Below are 24513 nucleotides of genomic sequence, written 5' to 3'. Positions count from 1 at the left end.
CTTTCAATAAAATGATCTTGGACTAAAGTATTGTGGCTTTTAAACAATGGTAACTGATATATGCTGTCTCATAAGATTAAATAACTATACTTGAAGAAAAAAAGATCCGAGAGTCTACAGCCATGCTAGCAACTCTGTGAAGCTCTACTTTGGCACAGCCCTGCTATGAGCTAAATGCTAATGTCAGCTAACATGCTCGAAGCGACAGAGCTAACATGGTGATTTTTAGCAGGTATAATGTTTATCATGATCACTGTCTTATGCCACCGTCATGCCAAATGACTTTTCACAGTCACAGACAAATTTCCAATGTCAGAAAAAGCTCATTAAAGTTTTGCTAGCGTTGCGGTGCACTCCCATCAAACACAGCAAGTACAGCTGACACTGGTGGGAATGCCGTGGGAAATTTTGACTCCCTCCAATTAATTCATTAAAGATATTTCACATTATACAAAAAATGTCAATCTCATGGAGGCACTAGAGGAAGATTTAAGGGATTGCTAAAGTCAGTAGGATTCACCTTGACTAGAAAATAAATGTCTGTTCAAAATTTCATGGTGATCCATCCATCAGTTGTTGGGATATTTCAGTCTGGAGCAAAGTGGTGGACTCATCGAGCCACCTGTAGACAGGCACTGACATCCACTGAGCCACAGCACTAGCATGGCTAAAGAAAAAGAAAAAACACAGATAAAATTTAGCAGAATGATTACTCATCCAAAGGTTTGAGGTTCTCTTTTCAGACTTCTGGCAAGATGCGCACACATTTCTTTGTTTTTCATTCATTTTGAAATTACATCACCGTGTCAGTGTGTTTACACATACAAAGCAATGTGTATAACAGCTCCTGGCTGTCCTTGTTTTGGTTATATTCAGGACAAACTGTTTGTGTGTGTCATTACATCCTGTTCACAAATTCCCTGATGTACTGAGTAGGGGTAGAAAAAAACAGTAGAATATGACAATAAGTGAACTTTGAGTGAAAACATATATATATATACATCTATGGGGAGGCTTGTATGGATTATTGTATATACTTCGAGTGCTCAAAAAGAGAGCACTTGACTAGTCCATGGAAGGAAACACACATTGTTGTATTATCCACTGCTTTTTAAATGATTTCCGATTGATATTTCAGACCCACAAAGATGACAAAGACAGAGAGAGAAATCACCATCATTATTTTTATTAAGATTTCTTAGGTCCCCTTCCCTTAAATCAAGTGACAAATTACTTACTGAAAATCACCATCTGTTCATCACCATCAGAGACTGAAACTAAAGCATAGCGCTCCTGCAAATCACCAGGTCACACATCCATGTTGAGAAACAGTCACCTGTGTGAAATGCCTGGCATTTAACTTATCATGCAGCTTTGGAACATGAGAGGCAAGTGTCATTATGAAACCTGGTTGGGGAATGTTTTTTTTCCGAATGCTCTCTTCACAGTTTCCAGATTCAATTATAAAACCAGAGAACAAATCTAATGTTACAACATCAAACAGAGTTTTAAAAAAAGGAAGCTCGGTATGGAAAATGTCCGACTTCTTTGGTCTTGGAGAAACTGCAATGAGTGCAAATGCTGACCGAAAAAAAAATGCTGACGTATGAAAAGCAGAGGTTTGCTCAAAAACAAACATAAACAACGGCACATTTAGACAGCAAAGAGTTAAAGGCTGCAGATGTGGACTGAGCAGCACCAGTCACTGAGACAACACTCATATCTGAGTCATGCACACACACACACAGACACACAGACCATTTGTTTACTGAGAAACCTGCACTCTGAATCAGCACTTCTTCGTTATAAAAGAACCATAATAAGGTTCCAACTTCAAACTGTGAAACTCAAAAACACCAGGAAGAGATTTCACAAAATTCATTTTCATTTCACTTTTCATTCCACACCCAAATGTACTGTACCACTGATCAACCCCTCTTCCATCAAAATGAACAATCAGTGTCTCACAACTGACAAATAAACACTGGAAGTTGCTTGAAAAGAAAAAAAAAAACAACCAAAAAAAAAAGGAGTCCAGCTCGTGAATACATTCCCTACACTTCCTGAGGTAATGCATATAACGCAGACTCCACATACACCTCAAAGGTCAATACGACGCTAAAGATAGTCTCGTCTACACCACAAGTTTCCATGAGAATTTTTCTCTTGTTAAACAGGGTGAGTAATGTTACTGGAACAGCTCTTATTTAGTAGTGAACACTCAGTCAGACGGAGAGGAGTGGGACTCCAATCCTGCCGGTCACGCAAATCTCATCTGATGTGAAAAAATTAGCATTGACAAACTGTGATAACATTTAAAACTAAATTTCTCAGCAAAATATAGAAAGTGACACGTCTACATGAGAAAAAAGCAATATGGTAAATTGATCATTATTAAAAGGACATTTGAGGAAATATGAATGTTCACTTTGAGTCAGAGAAGACTGATACCACACTCATCTGTGCAGGATAAATTTAAAGGGTCCAGCCAGCAGCTGGTTAGCCTAGCTTAGCATAAAAAGGGGGAAACAGCCTAGCTACGCCTAAAGGTAACAAAACATGCCTTGTTTGTTGTTAGTCTGCACAAAAACCCAAGTTATGTGTGGGACTATTTCTTGAATGTACGCAGTGACATAACTCTCTGTAAAACCTCAAATTGTTTTACACTTTGGTTTTCGGACAGATTTAACAGATGAGAGATAACGTGTTAATTAGCGAGCTGTAGAGGTGCTGGTATGTGTTTGTTAAGTTTGGACAGAGGCTAGCTGTTTCCCACTGTTTCTGGTCTTCATGCTAAGCTAACTATCTACTAGCTGTAGCTTCATACTTAACAAACATAAATGAGAGTGATATCAATCCTTTCACTAACTTCATGCAAAAAAGCGAATAGGCATATTTTTCAAAAATTGTCTTTGTTATTATTGCAATGTGATACAGATATTGTGAATGATATAATTTGGTTTACTTTGAATACATGAAAACACAAAGCTCTGGTAAAAGGAAGAATTTGCTCTATTGTGAATTAAATGATCTAATACAAAGGCTGAAATGTCAAATTGATATTCTTCCTGACACAACCAGTTAATGCACTTAAAATAAAAAGGACTATTTTTCATATGATATGGTTAGATAAATCTGCTACAGAAATGATAGAATTGTTTGTTTTTCACCATGGCAAAGGGAATTGATCAGCACAGTTGTTGACTCATTTCATTCACTTCACATAAACACACCCACACACACACTATGACCCACCAGTATATAAAAACATGTGCAAACTCGTCTCCAAACATAAGACTCATTCCAACAACAATTCACCCGATAAACCCACGCTACAGACAAACGGTCCATTTACAAATACTCAATCAGAATGCTTCAGATCCTTAAAGGCACTTACTTCATGAAAAAAGTAAGAAAATGAAACTGAATTACATGGTGTCATTAACATGTTGCAAGGTTTAGACAGGCCTCTGGGACTTGTATTAAGACATAACATGAGAGAAGTAAGTGAAATAAAGCAGTGAACACCTGAGCAAGTTGAGCCCTTAACATGAAAAAGAGGAGGCGATGGTGAAATTCCCCTTTACCATATTTTACAGTTGTTTTAACAGAAATACTTTTTTTTTTTGTATTTTGATAAAAGTGATTTTGATAAAATCCTAAAATGCTGAATTAAAAAAAAAAACATCAGTTGAATCAGAAGCCAAAGTGCAAGATGTTGGAGAGAAGGGGACAATTTCAAAATAAAACCCGTTTCATGGCTTTCATGTGTTACACTATGGAACAATCAACTATGGATCCACTATGAATTTGAAACCTATATTCTTATTTTAATGTTACAAACACCTTAAATTATGTAAAATAAACAATACGCTGTGACATTGCCTATGTGATGTGTATTTCAGAAAAAAAGGTACAGTAGACAAAAATATGACTTTGAATCCATCAAGGTGAAAGAATGACTGGCTTTGTATGTCTTCCAGTATCTACTGCCTCATTTTCCAGTCTTTTCCAACTGAACCAAATATGACCGACACAAAACGCCTTGATAACAGAGTCAAGACTCCTCTCCTTCGCCTCCGTGTGTTTTTTGGCATCTTGAACTGGGCAGCGGTTCGGTGTCTTCACAGACAGTCGTACATGCGCAGGGTGCGCTCTAGTTGCTGAACAACGCGTTGGTAAAAGGCTATCTGCTCCGTGAGGTAGGCCTGCATCATGTCTTTGAAGTCCACCTCTCGCTGCTGATGGAAGTGGCTCATCTCTGCCTGGAGGGCAAACCCAACCGTCCGGCAGCGTTTCCTAATGCCGTCGGCCTCATCCTGGTCCATCTTCCCTTCGTCAGTCATCCGCTGGCTCTCTTTCACCTTGGCAAAGGCACCTGGGTTCAGACAAAAACCATATTAAATTATATTCAAACTGTAATGATGTAAACACAAAGCAGCAATGTCATTTTATGGTAAAATGTGTTTGCACAAACTGAGACTGGTTAGAAGTCAAACTGAAAACTAGTTAAAGGGCCAGTTCACCCAAATCACGAAACAATACATACGTTATCATTTATCTCTGTGGTATGTGATACAGGTTGTTTTGGTTTTACTTGCCCAGTTTTTGAGATATCCATCTGAGGTTTCTGCCTCCAACCAAATAAAACAAAAATATCTTTCATCACTTACACATGATCGTATCTACCCATGTAGAGAGTTTGGGTTTTACGTCACACTTTGAGGGGTATTTCTCCCTCTAAGCTTGTACAATGCAGGTGAATTTTGTTTTAGCTGCTCACTGCATTAAAAAACTACATTTAATAAATCTTCACAGAAACATTATGTACTGTTGGCTCTGGATAATTCACAGAACACACTGTAAACAGATGAAGTGTCCAAGGGATTATCCTGAGCAACAGGGACACTTTTCTGGCAGATGATTGCTTTTTAATTTTTTGAATGTCAATTTATGATTTTTTTATGCACCACATACAAATTCCAAGCAGCTCCATTGTTTTGGGGTTATAAGATGTGAATCAAAAACAGACCGATAAACTGGACAAATAAAACCAAAACGATGTGAATAGCTGGATGCCACTAGTGGTCAATGAGAAATTACGTTTTTGGGGTTTTTTTTTACCGATTAATGTCACAGTCAACCCAACATTCACTATTTTAAGACAATGTAAAAACTCAGGGTACACCCCAATAAGATGTTAGCGATGACCACTGATGTATAAAGTCAGAGAAAAGCTGTAAAACCAAAGTTGGGATAAATACAGTTAAATATAGTCTAAAACAACAGTGTCAGGTTTTTATTGCTCTTTGGGTGGGTCTGTATCACAGAATCATATGCTATATGAAAGACAAAAACTGCCACAGTAACGTAATGCCAATATCCTCTCAGTGGAGCTCCGCAGGAACAACCAACGTCGTAACTCTTCCCCCAGAAATTAACTACTGTAAAGCTGTACACTTTATAGGAAGAGCAGGGAACACGCCACACAATTACTTTTTGTTTCACTGCATACCAAACGTCTAGTTTCAGTGAGATGAGGACAAGTTGTAACCACATTCACCCAGACTGGCATGACGTAATTTTCCAATTGCATGAACATGGCGGCCCGATGGTATGTCGCCACATCGCAATTCCCATCAGATTAGTGAATCAGACTCAATCTTATGCAACCTGAGCTCAAAACCAGGAAGCACTGCAGGTTTCAGTCAGACATTATGCAGATAATCTAACTAGCAGGACTAGTTTGGACAAGCTAGTTGTTCTGTCCTTAATACATGTGCTGCAGCGTACAGGTCTTATCCGTTAGCTGTATCTGTGAGTTCATGCCGCCCTGGATTTTGTACGGAATTCCTGGCAGAAGTCTGGGAAAGCATGAACAGCACTTCCAATCTGTTCCAGAGAGGAGGCGTATGGACTACAGTCTGTGGCGCTGACCTACATTCATGTATTCTGTTTTCCACATGAGAGGAGAATGTGCATCACCAGATAGCATGTCTGTGGAACATAAAGGGAAAGCGCTCGTGCTTGTATGCATGTGTATGGAGAGGAGGGGAATAATTGGGGGGCAGGGGGGGTTGGGGGGTCCATCGTTTTTGGATCAGCTAATGCAAAATCTCATCAGAAAAGAAGCTTACAGCAGTCTTCTTTGTAGCTAGATGTGACACAAAATTTGACTATTGAGGCCACAAAACACAAGTTACAAGATGATAAAGTGTGACAGAATACAAAGCGAGGCTGTTTAGGTTTCCTACTCTTCTAAAACTAGTCCTTTCTTTAAAATTTTGGTTCAGTTGATGCAAATCTGCTTTCTTACTTGACACAAAACTCCTTTTTCCTTGGGTTAAAAATACATGGCTCTATGATACATGGCCAGTGGTCTGGAAAGTCACCAGATTTGTTTATCTTGCCCAACCAGACTGACTACCGCATGTTTTATGGCTCACATGTGAGAGCTTCATGGGTCTGTCCTGGGTAGATATTAGTACTCTACAGGGGATTAAGAAGTAGGTAGGAGGTGATAGTGGGAGAGGAGAGGAGAGGAGAGGAGAGGAGAGGAGAGGAGAGGAGAGGAGAGGAGAGGAGAGGAGAGTCAATTTAAGGTTTTGCTTAAATCAGCACTTGCCCATTCGAAGGCAGTGAGCTCCCTTGCAGTAATGACAGTGTTACCATAGGTCTGAAACTCCTCCAACAAGGATTTAACAGCCTCCTGTGAACACAGTCCACTGTTGCAACCATCCCACTTTCAGTTTATATGTGTGTAACATTTCCCACCAGCCTGCAATCGCATACAGAATTAAATTTAACACTTTTTAATACCTTCCAAGGCCTTTTATTTTGAAGGAGCTGATTTCAGTTTTTCTTGTTGACTTTTCAAGACCTGCAGATACTCCGCCTAGTTCATACAGTATGTTTGAGTATGAGACAGAGAGAAAAAGAATGAGGACGGTCAAGATTGACTATGACCGCAGCCCTCTGGGAGAATGAACTCTGCTAAACGGCATCTGCTAAATTCCCCATTCCCACAGACCTCCCTGAGCCAGAGGTCACCGCAGGACAAATTCAGGATGTGCAGCACTTCTTCTCTAACACAACATACTGTATATTCTCTGTTTGTTTGGAAGTCGAACGGAAGTCCCTCCTGATACTTTGTTTACAGTACGTGCTCCTTCATGTACTTAGATTGATGTATGCAGTGTTAATGTCTGAGTCCCTTTTAAGTAAATCCAGCCTTATTTTTCTCCGCAGACTGCAGATTCTTTTAAGGTCCAATAATTAGCACACAGCAGTTTTAGGACAAGTGTGTCTAATTTTAATTCATTCTCATCTGGGGCTGTAGTTTCCAGTCACAGTTTATTTAATCACTCCTCTTGATCCTAAAATGGAGTGGAGTTGAGACTTTTTAGTTGAGGCTAGTTTGTATACCTCTGTTGACCCCTACAATGTGTATGTAATCGATCACAATAACATGGGCTGATAGGAAGATGAACTGAACTGCTAGTCTTAGCTGTTTGTCATGAGATCGTACTGTAACAAGTGTCTTTAGGCCATGAGATGGCAAAATGAAACTTCTGGCCCAACATATGCCTGGGTCCTCAGCTCGAGTCTGGCCCATATACTTCCACATCTGGTCAGATTCAGGCTGTTACTGGCTGACAGCTGGAAGATTTTGTGTATGTGCACCAGAATAGGGCTAGATGTGGAAGTAGCATCTGACAATCATGCTGTATATGGGTCAGAAACGGGTCATGGAACTGGGTATACACTGGGCCAGAAGAAAACAAGCACATTTACTTGGCTCTTATAGTATTAAAGACCACGGTTGTGTAATTAGTAAGTAATTAGCCTTTTAACTTCTCCTGGCTATAATGATTTCCAAAACAAAGACATTAGGTAACTGCTATTTGGAATAAAATAAATTGACCCCATCATTACAAATCAAGATATTGTCTTTCAAATTTTTCCCTTTAGAGTTCAAGTTGAATAAAATCTGTAATTAAGCAAACGATTGCTTATTGTTTCACAGTCGTCTCGAGGTGATTGAGTTTGAGGAGTGAAACAGTGTTGGGCTAATATGTGAAAGCATAGCCACTAATATGTAATGACTTCACTGCTGCCGTGCAACCACAAAACACCCCCATTTTTCCTTCAAGACTTGGAACGGGGCGAAATTTCTCTCTTGCAAAGTAAAAGGGGAAAATATTTGGCAGGTTATAGGATGACATTTTCAAATCCAAGATAAACGTGCCATGGTTTGGTGAACCAACTTACTCAAACAGCCATTACTCATGTGCATTACAATACAAGAATACAGTCTAAGTAAAAATACTGTCTGGAAACCTTAAACTAGTTTAATGGTTTATTACTTTGACAAGAAAACTTTGTGTAATATTCCTTTCTGAATTTGTGTAATCAGAATGACTCATCAGTGTACTGTAAAATAAACCTGGGAATTCAAACACAGGAGGAAATGGCGTGACTGAGGAAGATTAGTGGGTGTTATTCACATCGGACAGACTAGTAAACAGAAACATTCTCCCACTGAGGACAAACAGAGCTTGTCACCACAAAACACTGGCCATTGGTAGAAAGCTGTGAGTGTGTAAGTGTGTGAGTGTGTGAGTGAGTGTGTCTGACGTCTGTGTCAAGCACCGCAGTGAACCGATGAGATATTTGTTTTTTGTTGATCTCTCAAAAATGTGAATGAAAACAGCAAAATACAAAAAACAAAAACAAACAAAAAAAAAACCACTCTTAAAATACTGCATCATAAGTTAGAAAGGATGTTTCCTTCACTGAGGTCTTCAGGCCCAGTCGCACCAAAAAACTCAAAATGGCAAGCAAAAATGAATCGACACATCTTAGCAGCAGTTGGTGAACGAGCTAGCAAGTCAGAAACATGCTAGCACTAGTCTATATGCTTTGTATTGAGCCGTTTACACCCCCTGACATTTTATTCTCATTCTCTCATGACTGTACCATGTATCATTTCATGCAATAGAGTTAATGAAAAGGGGGAAAGCATTCCACATCAGCTAGCTTGCTAACTAGCATTATCAGTTAGGCTAGTGAGCTCACTCGCTAATGGGACGAGATACGCTCACCGTTCATTTAAAAGACAAATTAACTGTCATCAAATCATTCCTCGTTTGTCAAGGAGTTCATACTTTGACAAACAAAAGTGGATGGAGCAACACAGCTAATAAGCTACTATAGCTTCCTCCATTTTGGACTCTCCGGGTTCTTGTTCCCTCAAAGAACAGCACTAAAGACACCACAAATTTTGCGTGTCAAACTTTGGAGAACTTTGATATTTTGAACTTTACTTTATTTACTTCTTCCCTGCCAGCGAAACCACTAATTGAGGTGATTCCATTTAAATGAATTGATTTGCCTTTGGTCTACAATGAAAAGACAGATCTAGGTAGTGACATTTAAGCTTAATAGAGGTGTGGAGAGAACCAGAGGAGGTGTGGAAAGGAAAGGGGAAAAGCGTGCAGCAGAGAAGGAGAGGGAAGCTTTCGACAGAAGAGAAGAGAAGAGAAAGAAAAACTGAGACACAGCTTGCAAGAATGCATGACAGGGTCAAAGGGACTTTGCAATATCTGCCAGTGTTTAAAGTGGGCCTTAAAAGCCTTAAGGATACACAAACATAAAAAACCTCCACTGCTGAGTAAGCTAACAGTAATAGTGTTTACAGCAGCCAATCAGATACACAGATAGAGACACAGCTGAAGTCTATGTCCTGACCTGGAATGTGCTCACAGGCAATTTTTGCCATCTCAAATATCCTTTGTCCATTTATCTTCAAGGATCATTTTTACTCTTTTATTTTTAATGACTTCAGGGATGAGGAATGTTCAAAACAGAACCACCCTCTTCTAGGCTGCATGGGGAATTAGTTACCAGAAATGTTCAATCTGTGATCAGGCAACTTCCTCTGCACGCTCCATCCTCCCTCGCGCTCATCCACTACATTTTTGACCCTGACTGCAACAGAAATAAGACATAAAGCTCGCAATAGCTCCAAACCTCAAATTAAATCTCTTAATTGAAGCCATGCAAAGAGATGTTCAACAGATGTTCTTTTTTTTTTATGCGTGTAAAGAATCTAATCTAAAACCATTATATATTTCGCATTTACACAGATGGTGTTATAAATCCACACTCGTGTCAGACACGTTGCCTTCATGATGTATTTGTTTATCAGCGGGAATATGCAAGAACACTGATCTTGAAGGGATGTGTAATTCATTATCACTCGTAATAGCCCTGTGTTTATCTTGCAATGATTTTATTTCATCTCCTTTCAGCTCAGGTTTCCTGCATTTATATAAAAAAAAGGGTGTTGTCACAGTTAAATCAAATATTGGACCAGATATGGATGAAAATATTTGGAATTTCCAGCTGACATTTGGAACAAAATGATCAGCTTTTATTATGAGATTTGAGTTGGCTTTTTCAAACTCTGGCAAAAGTTCAGACATTTAAAAAATCAGTTATGTCATCACACAAAGCAAAAAAAATAAATATAATCCTTTGTGTAGCTTATTAGTATGACTTTAGTAAGACTCTTGTCTCACTTTGTGAGAGTTGTGAGTTGTGATGTGCTGAAATTCCTTCAGGTCAAGGCTTTCTGTTCTGTGTCAAACATTACATTAATAGCAGTGTTATATAATAGTGACAGCTCTTTTGTTATTATTTCATCAGTTTTTGCCTTGTAACATTTGTCTAATCGGAAGTGTTGCAATGGCCTGAGGAGGCAGCACAACATTTTTTTAAAAAGTGGAGGATGTTCCTGTGACAAATCAGAGTTTAAATCAGAGTTGCCTTTGACACAACTGAATTCAAATCCAACCTCAACTGACAAATCTTACCAAATTAAATACTTGGATTTTCCATCATCCTAACTTCTGCGATTGCTTAGTGATGCTCACACAACAACATGACACAATAAGACTAGAGACTGTGCTGTAAACAATGCTCTCCTCTGGCGGATGACATCCCCATGCCAACCACAAGGCTCACGTCAGTGTTGCCATGACAGCAACTACAACTGGTGAACACCCAGAGGCCTTCTGACAGTTAAATCTTTATTTCTGTCAGGGAGAGACAGAGAAACAAAGACGGTGAAGTTTTAGTTTTGCACTACATTAGCTGCACTGGAGGTAGGAACCAAAGGAGCCAAAACAACAATTCATCTGTGAGGTAACTGGTGAAAGTGGTGCCAAAGAATGAACTGATCAAAACATGAACAAATTTTCATGGCAATTACTTCTATTTTCCAGTCCTTCATGGAAAATGCCAGCACTTGGAGAGTCAAGCAAACAAGCTGTGCATCCATTAAATTCTATCACAGGAGAAGAGCATATAGACGGACACATACAAGCAATTCAAGGTTTCCAGTTATCCTAGCCTGCATTTCTTTGGACAGTGCAAAGGAGGAAGCCCACGCAGACAGAGGAAGATCATTCAAACGACTCACAGAAAACCCCCCGCTGGTCTGGTCTGCTCCAGCTGTGGGGTGAAAGTACAAACTATTGAGCAGCCCTGTCATACTTTCAGACTGGCTTTTAGGCTGCTAAAAATAGCAATACATTTATGCTGCATTCAGTGCGTTTTGCATTGTTGCAGCTGGGAACAGCGGAGCAAGCTGAAAGCACATCTAAAATAACATTACTCTACAAAGTCGTTACGGTCACAACAAGTGACCCTTTGCACATAACACATATTTATTTAATCTATTGTTAATATGAAAAACTTATTATAACTTACTTACAATAGTGTAGATTTACAAAAAGGGTGGTGTTGGTGTTGCCACATGTATTGGTGAGGGGATGAAATACAGTCCAGGAAGTCTACAGATCCAGGAGTTTAAAGGATTATCAGACACAAAAACATTGAGAAAGGATTTTTAAAAAATCTGAAGTTTTCACATTGACAATCTTTTCATCCCCTGTCTCGATAACAAATAGTAGTCATGTTACAAAGTAATCTACCAGTGCCCCTTCTCACGCTTGATTGGCAAAGTTCAACTTGGCTAAGCTAATTTAGAGTTGGCCAAGGGACACTAGTTGAACCTTTGGCTAACACTGGCACCTTGACAATGTTGTTGATCAGTGTGCCAATGCAGTAGTCTCACTGAAATGAATGAGGACAGGGCCTTCATAGCTACAGACTAATACAGTATGTGAGAGATCAGCTGGGCCAGTACGCTATCCTCAATACTCAAGTGTTACAGAATCTTTGTGAACTACATGGCTCAGTTTTTGTTGACACAATGACAGAGAGGTGTTCAACTTAACTTGTAATTAAGGTCACAGTAGTTTGGCGGTGTTGTATTAAACTGCATCGTGCACTGAAAGGTGAAAGGTGTCTAATTTCTTTTACACACAAGTGGGACAGAATATTAAAAAACAATCATGTGGAGTAGCTATGAAACTGATTTCATAATGTTTTTTAGCGTCCTCTCTTTCTTTATTACTTTTTCAGTCTAATGCCAAAAAAAGGTGTTTTGGTTTTTTCGAGAGGAGGACGGAGGCGACGGTGGTAAAAAACCGAGCTCTTCGAGACATCTGTGATCTCCTTCAGTGTGAAACAGCAGTGCACCAGGCCAACACAGACAGGAATGCAGAAGCATGTGGATAGACAGTGTGCGTGAAGATGAGGGCCGAGTCTTTGTCAAGATTTATGAGTGAGCAAACATTTGCTCTCCAAAGTCACCACCGTCAGTCAGCTGAGGGGACCATAGCCAACAAAATAACATACAATCAACACTGAAAAGGAGCCATAACTGGGCCACTGCACACTCCTGAAACCCAGAGCAGGCTTTCATTAGCCTGGTTCCACAGATCGCAGCTTGTGTACCTGCTGACAATGTGGTATTTTCTCGTGTGTTGTAACCCGTGTATGGAATGTTAATCTGTACCATGTTTGTCAGATCATATAAACACGCCATGTGCTCCCGGCCAGCTCTTGGAAAATAAATAAATACATAGTATTGAAAAACTGTTCAGACAAAACACAAAAATACAACAAAACTCCCTGTTATTGGTGCAGATGAAGGGGGCATTTGGCATCAAGTGTTTCCTCAGAACTGGCAACAAAACATCTTCTCCTTCAAGCTGATAGAGCCTACATGTGGTTTTGTAATGTGCTGCCATATGGAGGACAACTAACCTCTTGTCCAGATTAAAAGTCTGGCTGGCGTGCTGGAGGCGTCCCAAGGGAGCAAGCTCATTCTCAAACCGAATAATGCTCCGCTCTGATCTGGATCACAGGTTTTATCCCACTATCAGCAACAGCTAAAGGGGCATAAAGACAAGCACTGCACTTTTGATAGCCAGCCAAATAAGAGACAAAAACAGCTTCAGCCTGGTGCATTTTATTTAAGAAAAATGCTCCACGGATTACCACAGATCATTTCTCATAAATTTTCATTTGTAACCTTAAAGTTCAGGATTTTAAACTGCATTTATTCCAGAGTGGCCTTTTCATTTTAACCCTTTCATGCATGAATTATGATATCCTCAGTCTGGATTTTTTTCTCAAGTGTTTTTATTCTTCTTTAGGCATGAAAAAACAAAATATAACTTAATTTTTTCAAAACACACTTTTTTCACAGAGATTTTCACATGTCCACTCAGGTGGCCTGCATGCGTTTGAGTTTTCAACAGTGTTATTATCCATAACATCAAACCAGTGAATAAAATGATATATTATGTAAAAAAACATAAAATAATATATATGTTTAATGCCTGTTCACATGTTTTAACATATTGTAATTTTAATTGCATTAAATTTAACCTTTTTTTTAAAACTTCAATGTAATGCAAAAACGTTGAACCATTTTTTCCATGAACCTTTTCCATAAACGTAACAGAACAACATTGTCCATCAACTTTTTTTCCAGATGTAATTCAGCAGTACAGTCACTTCAGTTTGACTGACTGGTACATCGCTTCACCAAGTCTATCTGCTATGAAAATTGGCAAAGCACCCAGGGCACAAAGCCACTAGACAGTGCATGCAGATGTACTTGGTTTTCCGTGTGCAGGCGGCATCATGGCATCTGTTTGCATTTTTTGCTTCTGTGAGCAGAGGCCAGTGGCTTCCAGGGCCAAACCTGATCTCAGGGGCCGGCTTGGACACTGCTCTGCGCTTCAAAGGAGGTGGGGTGGTACTGGGTCTTCCTCTTCTCTGTGTCTGGATGGAACCTGCATTTATCAGCGCACGAGCTACAGATGCCTTGAAATGCAGAAGATTCTTGTTTTCCAATCCAGACATTCTGTAGAGGTGCCAGGCATTCACAGTGGTTACATCCAAGAAGTGAAAGAACACTCTCATGTACCACCGTTTGTTTTTGCGTCGGTGGGGGTACATCGCGACAAGTTGATCCATGAGATCTACTCCTCCCATGTGCTGATTGTACAGCTTCACAGCAAAAGGCCTTGGGACGTTAAGCATCTCTTTTTCTTTCTTGCTCCATCTCTGGGCCAAATCTGATGGGGACTGGCCAGCACAGGAAGAGGCCATGTGGATCACTGAACTGTCTAACCAACGTGTGACAGTGATGTTTTCAGCATTGGTGACAACAGAGCAAGCTCCTCTTCCTTCCGTTCGGAGTTGCTTTTCATCCTTTAGTTTCAGCTGTGCTCCCTGGAGCCTGTTCTTTCTGCATGTGCCAGTGCCATAGGTGCCCTGTTGTTGCAATGCCTGAATGAGGGGAATGGTGCAAAATAAGTTGTCAAAAAACACCTTGTGATTCTTCTGCTGTATGTCATCACAGAGGCGCATGACTACATCTGGAGCCATTCCCAATGCACTGACTGGACCACGTCCAGCTACTCCCTGATACACTTCAAATCTGTACACATATCCAGAGGACCCTGCTCTCACCCATACTTTCAAACCCCAGGGTTTGGGTTTTTTTGGGATGTACTGCTTGAGAGACAAGCGGCCCTTGAAGGGAATCATTTGCTCGTCAATCGATTGCATTTCTTCAGGACTGACTGCTGAAAGGAAGGTTTTCTGAAGTGCATTTAACACTGGTCTGATTTTGAACAGCCTATCAGCATTTCCTGGCTCCTGTGAGGAATTATCAACAAAGTGAATGAACCTCAGAATCTGCTCAAATCTGTTCACTGGCATGGCATTTGCTATCAAATCAAGACGAAGCCCTTCCTCTGATGACCAGTACATTCTTGATCTTGGGTATCTGATGTATGACATGGCCATATTCATCCCTAGAAATGTCTTCATTTCTTTTGTTGTCAAGGCCATATTTTCTTTTCCGTTTTGGAATGCATACAGGTTTGAATTTTGTACTATGTCATCGATCAGATCTTCGGGAAATAGATGCATAAAGAAATCTATTGCTTCTGTTCCCTCAACATTCAGTTTCCACTCTCCTAAAAAAGGAGGCAAGTCTCCCTCAAACTGGTTGTCTTTCATTTTCCAGATGTTTCTGCTTTTTTTCTGTGCTTGAACTCTGACAGGTGGCTCAACCTCAGCAACCTCATCTCCTTCTGCAACTTCATCTCCCTCTGCATCCTCATCTCCCTCTGCATCCTCATCTCCCTCTGCATCCTCATCTCCCTCTGCATCCTCATCTCCACTGTCACTAATCCTAGCATTTGCTGATGCTTTGTCTGGCAGCCATTCATCATCACTGTCACTAGCATCTTCCTCACTTGACTCAGATGGTATTTGCTCCACTGTCCTATAGGCCTTTCTAGCACTCTCTGCACAGCTCTACAACACATAAAGACACTAACTGTTACTCACATAATGGGACAATCTGCACAAAAAATTATTTTTGATTATTTATTTTTTTAATACTTTCAAGTTGCATTCTGATTACTTAAATCAATTGATTTACAACCAAAAAGTTAAAGCAGATGAAGCTTTTTCAAGCACAACAAAGCTGCAGTAATAGTATGAATTCTAGTTGAAAAATAGCCAGCAATGCATGATGTCCAATTTATTGGACGGGTGATTAAACGTAATTTCCACCCAATGTAAAATCAATCATTGGAAATTTTAACAATTATATTACTCCTAAGATGTTACTTGATGTTGTCATATTTTTTTTACCTGCCAGGGTCTCCTACTGTAGAAGCTTTTAGCTGATATTCCTGAGCTGCTTGACATTCCTGCTACTTTGTCGGCCATCTTGGTTTTGACAAAAAAAATGTTGCACTAAACACAGTTGGCCAATGGGTGGCAGTGTATGGGATGACTCACAAGAGTCCACTGTAGTGGCTGATATGCAACCTGGCGATCTAAACCCATGCATATTCAAGAAAACAGCTTTTGAATAGCTGTCCACTGTAGTGACCACTATGCGTGAAAGGGTTAATGGACAAATTCAACATTGTTTTGGTTTGTCCACAATAATCTAACAATCACTGTTGCCTTGCTTTCCTCAGCATGTCATCTGGGGCCACAGTGGATGCAGGTCCAGACTTCGTGCAGAGCCAACGCCTCAGATTTCATCTTTAAAAAGTGATCAGACCAGATCAGACTGACACCATGGGGCGGGTCAGTTTCACTGTATTGTGTTCCCATGTCATGTCATTATGCAAAACTTCGAGAGGTGGTTTGGTCTCAGATTAGTGCATCAGCTGTTTCCAGGTACAAAATCTACCATAGCAGTTACAGTTGTTGTCAATGAATCCTTACTTTCACACTTGCTATTTAAGTCCATATTGATACAAGACCAGGATGGCTCCTTTAACTAGTAACTAAAGTAATTCAAAATAAGCACTATTGATTGAACAGGGGACAGCGCAGTAAGTTTCAGAGACCAGGATTACCAACAAACAAGTAATTGTAACAGGCAGCGCGGTTGTAGCTGGCAGTGCTCACATCTGCCTTTCAAACAAAAGCCCCAGAGCACCTTTATTCGATCACAGTGCAACATAGTTAACCCTTCAGATCAAGACTTTCAATTGTATTCAAACGAGATCAAGGTCCAACTATGGTATTAGTTTTGGCAGAGGTTCAAAGCACTGCAATGCACTGTTTGGAGTCCAACCCTCTGGACCAGACTAGATTTACTTTCTCTGTTATTGAAACCAGGGCAGCAGCCCAGACAGACAATTCTGATAGGGATGTCTTTGGGGGGAAACAGGAGGGAAAAAGATGAAAGGAAGCAGACAGACGTGAAGAGCCTGTAACAAAGCAGAGGTGAAGCCTTAGTGACAGACTGATTTGCAGATTGAGAAACAGCAGAGACCAATAAAGAATATCTGTTGAGTTAAAGCCAAAAGAGAGAAAATGGGGCGAAAGGATTTAAGGAGCACACCCTGACATTTTTCTTGACATTACCCAAAACCTTCTCCTCCCTAAAGCCATTTCATCAAGGCCACATGCAGTCACTAGCTGCCCACCACAGCATCTCAAAGACAGTTAACATTCCTGCAGATCACATGCTCACCAGGATCACGGTTAAAAACAGCGTCTATAGACCTCAGTGAAGGGGAAAGTTAGACAGGAAAAAAGCAATGAGGAGATGAAGAGGAGGAGGAGCGCACCGGAAAAGGTTGACCTCAGTTCTGTGTGTTCTGAGTGTTGCCACAGCTGTATCTGGTTCAGCAGAACACAAGACACATCAAGGGGAGTTATCTGGACCGGCAGGGAAGACTCAGCAGAGGGAAACGGATTCTGTCTGAACAAAAACACTGCTGCGCAACCTTCTCTTGTACAGCAAAACATATAAACTGTTTGGCACAGAACATATCATGTTATCATTCATACACTTCATTTTTTAGGGTTTAAATAAACAACGTTTAATGTGATAATTACTGAGCGTTAGAGGTGCTGGTAGGCAGATTTTGTTGCCCTTGGACAAAGACTAGTTGTTTTCCCCGGCTTCCACTCTTTATGCTAAGCTAAACTAACCGTCTCTTAGCTGCTGGTTCATATTTACCTTATAGACATGAAAGTGTTATTGATCATCTCATCTAACTCTCAGCAAGAAAGTAAATAAATATATTTCCTAAAATGTTGAATTGTTCCTTTAATTCTCACCAGTCTTTTTAATGCAAAAGGTTATAATACTCCCTCTGAGCAGCGCTATTACTGCAGGGCGGATTGGAGGCTACAGTGAGTCGCTATCTGAAAGTGACAAGACAGGTTGGGGTTAGCTGGTTAGCATGCTAACTCCAATAGAAGTGAGAGACAAGAGTTACCACTAGAATTGCTTTCCACTTCTGGAGACAGCTCTATGAGAATAAAGGAATGAAGTTTGATGCTGAACTCGTGGCGATTCTTCTAGACTGGTAAGCAAACAGCTGTTAATGCTAACAGTAATTAGCTAACGCTAAATGTAGCAATAGCAAAACTTACAAATAGCTCCTTTAAATAAGGAACAATCTAATTAAAGAATAAGTAAACAAGACTGCAAATGACCTGTAATTTGATGCCAACTTTCAGTAATACAACTTTCTATCCGCATTACTAAAGACGCATTTCAGTCAGAATCACAAAAACAACAAAAGAATGTTGTCAGTTGCCAACTTGTAATCAAAACAGATACATAGTCCTACTTTTCCAAGTCCAAGAACAGAGTATAGTTAAGCTAAGCTAAGCTGCAAAAACAAAAACAGTCTTTGTTGTATGTACAAAAGTATGTGGACAGAATTTGCCATAAAATAATTAAGGTTATTCAACAAATACTATTTGATGTTACAGATAATCCCTCTGTAATCTGTTATTAGCATTTTTGCCAAACATGATCGCAAAAACACGTTGAAATACCTGTGTGTTTTCCCTTTTTTCATTTTATCCGAGTTTTGATAATGTTCCCTTTAAGTACCTTTCTGATAGACAGTGGCCATTGTTACTACAAGTAAAACTTACAGGATAAAGGTAAATGATGACACATACATAGTATAACATTAGCACAATAGAGAAGAGTCATAAAGCCAGAAAACTGACTCATTAATATCAGTTCCATCAAAGCAATATCCAGCTTGCGTTTACTAACATTAGCTAACATGAGCCTCCATAAGCTTGGCTGTTGAACTTTATACTTGTAAGAGTCACTGCACCACACAATAACTCTTGACTCATAACTATGTAGCCAAGCAAATATTTTGACTTCTTGTGCCAAAGATTTAAGATATTCCCCTCAGTCATCCCAGTATAATGAAGGTGAGTGGATTTTTCTCTGTGGTGTGCCAAGCATTTAAATATTCAATTTTCTGAGGCGGATATCTCAAAAGCTCTGCATGAAACTGAAACTATCCACGTGACCTGACACCACTGGGTTTCATCAATAATCTTCATATTTAATGATATGGGTGGACTGACCCATTAATATCATTCAGATGGCTTTGTTTATCTCATTTATTCCTGGGTGGAGTACCTAAATGTAACTAGCTGAACTGTATCACAAATGAACTCTGCGATAATGAGCACCAGCTGCTTAAAGAAGATAACAACATCTACCAGCAGCATTACTCATGGTTGGTCGCAGCCCTTTCCTTCCTCCTGAACTAACTCCAATCAGCTGATATGGATACTTGTTTGATAGCTGTGTTGGTCAAAAATGTAACAAGGTTAACAGCAGATAACGCTCGAGTTGTAGACCTGAGTGAGCAGAACTAATACGTCACGATGTGCTTTATGAAAATCAGCCGTAAAAAACACGACTGTGGCAGAGTATTCAAATCAGGAATGTTCCCGTTACAACATAACAGCGTGCTTTATGATTTCAGGTCAACTATGTTAATGATTAAGCACCATTATGCTAATACAGGAGAGTGGTGGTGCATGTGCACAAGACGTTCTCACCAATATACTGTAAGCAGTGAATGTTGAGCATGACATTTATGCTGTCATTCACAAATGTGACCACTGATAATTGCAAACAGGCTGAATCACTTCTTGCAAAGTAACGGTGGCTCTATTTTTCCACGTATGTATACATGTGAGGTCTGAAAGGTTTAAAGGAAGAAAAGTGGTGGTGACTGCAGGGCCCAGAGTGACCTGTATGACCTGGTGACAGTAATGATGTGTGGCATTTTCAAAATAATGAATGTGCCTTTCACATTCTTATGTCAGTTCATGTAAAAATAGTGATTAGTGAACTTTTTATTATTTCACAGAAACTTTGATCTGCTGCTCTGAACAACTACAGTCTGCTGGGTGGAAACGAGGAGATGTATCTTACCTTTCTGGCAGCAGGTATGAGAAAATTTAATGACTTCACACACACATGAATAACAAAATGGGTAATTGGCATTTGTATTTCTTAGCCACACAACCAAAACAATAGGGATAATGATTTAAACAAGTTAACAAGTTGTCTCAGACAACCGCCAGATTAAAAGACTACAGGAATGTTCAGCACCACGGATGTCACCAAACTCAATAAAAAGGAGCAGAAATTTCAAGGATTACAACGTCACATCCTACTATGATACTGTACGTTTACTAAAAGCTGAACTTCCAATTTACCATTGATTCATTGCCTCAAATGATATTTACTTACAGTTTGTACCTACAGAATAAACCAAACTACTGTGGAAGACCAAGGTCACAATAGCTAAGGCAACCTGATAACATGCCACTTATTCCGATTGCCCAGTCCATACACCACTCCCTGCCGATGATACTCAGGTGTCCTTGTCAAATCATGGCTGCTGGCTGTATTATTCCACCACAACAAAGCTTGTGCCGCTTGGTCTCATCAAATTTTGAACAGAGACCAAAGGAATCTAAGGTGAACCTCCACAACAAAAACGCACAATTCTAAACGTGAGATTAATGGCGATATTGTTATATCACTAGTCAGGTTAATAGTTACTAATGACAGTCTAAGAAAACACACTTTGTATAATATCAGTAATATAAGAGCGTGTGCAATGAAAATGTGAGACCTAAGCTCCTTGATACATACGGTTTAGTTTGGACTGTACGCATGTTGTTAAGGGACACTGAATATCTTATCAATATTACAGTGGTCTGATTATCTATTGGAGTACCTTATGTACCTATGGCTTCAATGATTTGTAATTTATAATATGATCAGTATAGGGTTAACACCAGGGAAGAGATACATAAATGATGTCAATTCTCTACCTTCCCCTCACACATGTTTGAAGGTATTTCTTAAAGTGAGAGAATGTGGTAGTGTGTGTGTGTGTGTGTGTGTGTCAGGGTGGTTGGGAGTCAAGGCGGTGGCGCAAATGAACTCAGATGCTGCAGGCAAACACTCTAACCGAAATATTCAGACTGACACAAAAAACATACTCACACTATGTTTTATTTTGGTGTGTAAAATGGTGTGTGTGTGTGTGTGTGTGTGTGTGTGTGTGTGTGTGTGTGTGTGTGTGTGTGTGTGTGTGTGTGAGTGTGTGTATGTGTTTGTGTGTGTGTGTGTGAAGAAAGGAGCAGGACATTGCTTGAGGCAAAACCTGACCTCATCTATCATCCATGGCAAAATAAATAGCCCAGATTGAGAAACAAAACATGCTTAGTCTGCACCCATTAGCAAGTTATTTTTCACTATCACTGAAGCTTTTTCAGTTTCCCAATGTAGTAGCTGCTTCTCTTAATTGTTGGATGCACAACAAGCAGATACACAATCACACTTGTTACAAAGTTGTTATTGGTGGTTGTGTCTGAATGTTTAGGTTCAATGATAATCTGCTAAACCCTCGAAGAGCCTTCTCGCTTCAAGACAGACATATCCTCTGATAAATTCAATTGGTGTGACATGAAAAGCCCACTATGGCCAGATGGCTGCGAAAACTAAGCTATCATTTTGTAATTTTAAATGGAAAGCCGATGCGGGAATGAAAAATTGATGGGAGGCTGAGGATGCATCCAAGCACCTGTGGTAATTATGGGTTTTCTTTTACTATTATTACATTTATCCATTTCCTGGAAATGGAGTTAAACTGTATAAGGACATCAGAGAAACCTCTCGCACATCAAAACGACTCGTAGAAGAGCTCATTACCTTTCTGTAGATGAATGATGTCGGGGAAGTTGGCGAGCAGGCCTTGGTAGAGCGACAGCTTGTCCAGCATTTGGAAGAGGTCATACTTAGGTTGCTCTGCAAACATCTCTCCAATGTTCTCGTAGGTGCGGCCTGTATGGGAGATGGCGTTGTTGAGGGCGTCCGAGCTGTGCGGAGGGTCCAGCATGAACGCCTGGCTGATAGACTGGAAGGCATTTCCCAGCCGCTGGAACTCCTTCCTGAACCCACCCAGGTGTTTACGCACCAGCTCTGAGGCAACATGTGTGAGCTGCATCACGCTGTCATCCATTTTTTTAGCAAAGGCCTTGAAGGAGTCGACCCGCTCCTCTACATCCTGAAGGTCCTGGTGCTCGTTAGGGATCTGGAGTGTCAGCATGAAATGGGCGCCCACCATCTCGTCCTTCTCCGCCCGCCTCTTTCCCAGTTTCCACTGCTTGTCGTCAGCGCACATCAGAAAGTGCTCAAAGCCTTCGTACTGGGAGAGGACTGGGTGACTGGTCATGTGGTTCATCCACAGTATCAGTCGTCTCTTACGCTTCTCGATGAAGTCTTCCTCAAATCGCCCCGTAGCCTGCTTCTCAGGCAGGTGAGGCACGGAGATCACAGTGAACTTGTGCAGTAAGCGGTTGTATAGCCAGTCAAAGTGTTTGTAGCGCCTGTAGACAGGACGTCCTGTGTGGCTCGGCGTGACCCGGTATGAAATGTAGGTCTTGATGCCCTTGAACTTTGTCTGTTTTGTGGGGTCTTCAATGGAGCAGGAGAAAGGCTGTGGGTTCTCCTTCCACCGGGGCCCCAAGGGACCCATGTCGATGGTGTACGACTCAGCTATTTTTGCCATCATGGGTACATCGCCCAGAACAAATGCTTCCACCCCTGAGCGGACAAAGCTAGAAAATCGATTCAAGTTCCTGCCCACCATACTGCCCTTCCTGGAGCTGGAGATGCTGTCCTGTCTCTCCATGTGCGGTTTGGGCCGGTAGTGCACATTGGGGTTGTTGGATAATGGGCTCTGATGGGCATGTCCATTGGCTCCCGGGCTCCTAGCGTGGTCAGAATCATCCACCACTGTGGACCTGTCATCCCAGTCGTCCCAGTCATCGTCTTCATCGTCATCATATGGTTGCTGCAAATGGGGAGGGGTGATTGGGTATGAGGGGAAATAGGAGGAGTCCTTTTCTAAAGAGCCTGCCGGGCTGATGGAGCAGTCAGTCACATTAGAGTTTGAGCGAGTGCGAATAATTTCCACATATGACGCTGGGAAGAGACCCCTCTCTCCCCGGCTGTTCTCCCCCTGAAACCAGCCGTCCACTGAGTTCTCATCAAAGATAACCAGTTCCTCATTCTCCTGGATGCTGATCTCTTCTTTGTTTTCACTTAGAAAAGTGTAGATGGCTTTGGCTTTCACTGACATCTTGATACTCCAGTGGGAAGTCCTAAACCAGCTGATTCTACATGCACATAGTGCCTATATTATATTGATGCTACTGTCTTGATGCATGCTGGGAAACATCTGACACAAGCTCACTGTAATATTAAAACTCATCTCAAATTACATGGCAGCTTTTGGATCAGGTGTGCATCAGCACAAGATGGCCTATGTAAATTTAATGATCTGATACTTAAGAAACACAGCAAAAGTAAACAGTTGTGTAACACTATTAGTTCTATCCGCCGAAACTCAGTCTAAAATATACCTACTCTGACCACTAGCATCCTCAGCCCATTGAGGCTTTGGCTCTATTGTCTTATTATCTATTATGCTTGGAAATCTAACAATAACTTTAAGCTATAGATGCTCTACAACACATTTACTCCCTTACAACAGAGAGAGTCTCTACCTCATTTCGCATCACAAACTCAACAGGTTCAAAAACAAAGCTGGTTTCTTCAAAGAGCTCCTCCGTAAACACCGTCGGTAGTTTTAATCCTCAAAAACTGGACTGCAACTTGGCGATGTTCGCTCTTGGGACACTTGTTTCTCATAACGGAGCCTCCAAAAGATCCTTGATGCAAATATTTCCAAGACAAAGTGGCCCGGCGCGGAGAAAAACAGAGGGATGAGTAATGGTATCCCTGTGCATTTTGAGCCTGCTCCGCATTCCCTCAGAATCAAACTTGCTGCGTTTTCCTTGTAAACAGGTTCCTGCGCATCTTCACTCGACCCTTTAAACGTAATGAAAAGCAGAGGCAGCGACCAAACAATCGGCTCCTACTGAGCATCAACACACATCACGGGCCAGTGTTATTTCTTGAGGTTTATTCCTGTGCGCGCTGCAACAAAGTAACTCTTTCCATGACGTGAGGCTTGGACAATTGAAGGCAAGTTCGCCTTTTTTTCATCAGCTCCTTTATAGTCCTCGACGGAGGAGGAACTGGCTCAACACCGCCCCCAACAGGAGAAACGCAGTATCACCCACAACACTGCCTTCAACATCCAAGAGACACTTTCTATAATAAGGCTTCAAATGATGATGATGATGATGCTGACCATTAAGTAGATAGAGAGGATGATATTAATG

The 24513-nt window shown here is 40.8% G+C and overlaps 2 protein-coding genes across 2 annotated transcripts; both read right to left on the bottom strand.

The window, feature by feature from the left end:
* Positions 1 to 1170: 1170 nt before the first annotated feature.
* Positions 1171 to 24317, bottom strand: snx33 (sorting nexin 33). The gene is made up of 2 exons (XM_056387484.1): positions 21974 to 24317; positions 1171 to 4378 (listed from the first exon to the last, which is right to left on the bottom strand). Exons 1-2 carry the CDS (start codon positions 23403 to 23405, stop codon positions 4125 to 4127), a joined length of 1686 nt encoding a protein of 561 aa, XP_056243459.1. The 5' UTR covers positions 23406 to 24317; the 3' UTR covers positions 1171 to 4124.
* Positions 13501 to 16298, bottom strand: LOC130176405 (piggyBac transposable element-derived protein 2-like). Its single transcript, XM_056387485.1, has 2 exons — positions 16096 to 16298; positions 13501 to 14715 (listed from the first exon to the last, which is right to left on the bottom strand). Exons 1-2 carry the CDS (start codon positions 16171 to 16173, stop codon positions 13972 to 13974), a joined length of 822 nt encoding a protein of 273 aa, XP_056243460.1. The 5' UTR covers positions 16174 to 16298; the 3' UTR covers positions 13501 to 13971.
* Positions 24318 to 24513: the final 196 nt, after the last annotated feature.

This window comes from Seriola aureovittata, chromosome 10 (genome assembly GCF_021018895.1).
Source record: "Seriola aureovittata isolate HTS-2021-v1 ecotype China chromosome 10, ASM2101889v1, whole genome shotgun sequence".
Classification (NCBI taxonomy): domain Eukaryota; kingdom Metazoa; phylum Chordata; class Actinopteri; order Carangiformes; family Carangidae; genus Seriola; species Seriola aureovittata.
This window is presented reverse-complemented; position numbering and strand designations above follow the sequence as displayed.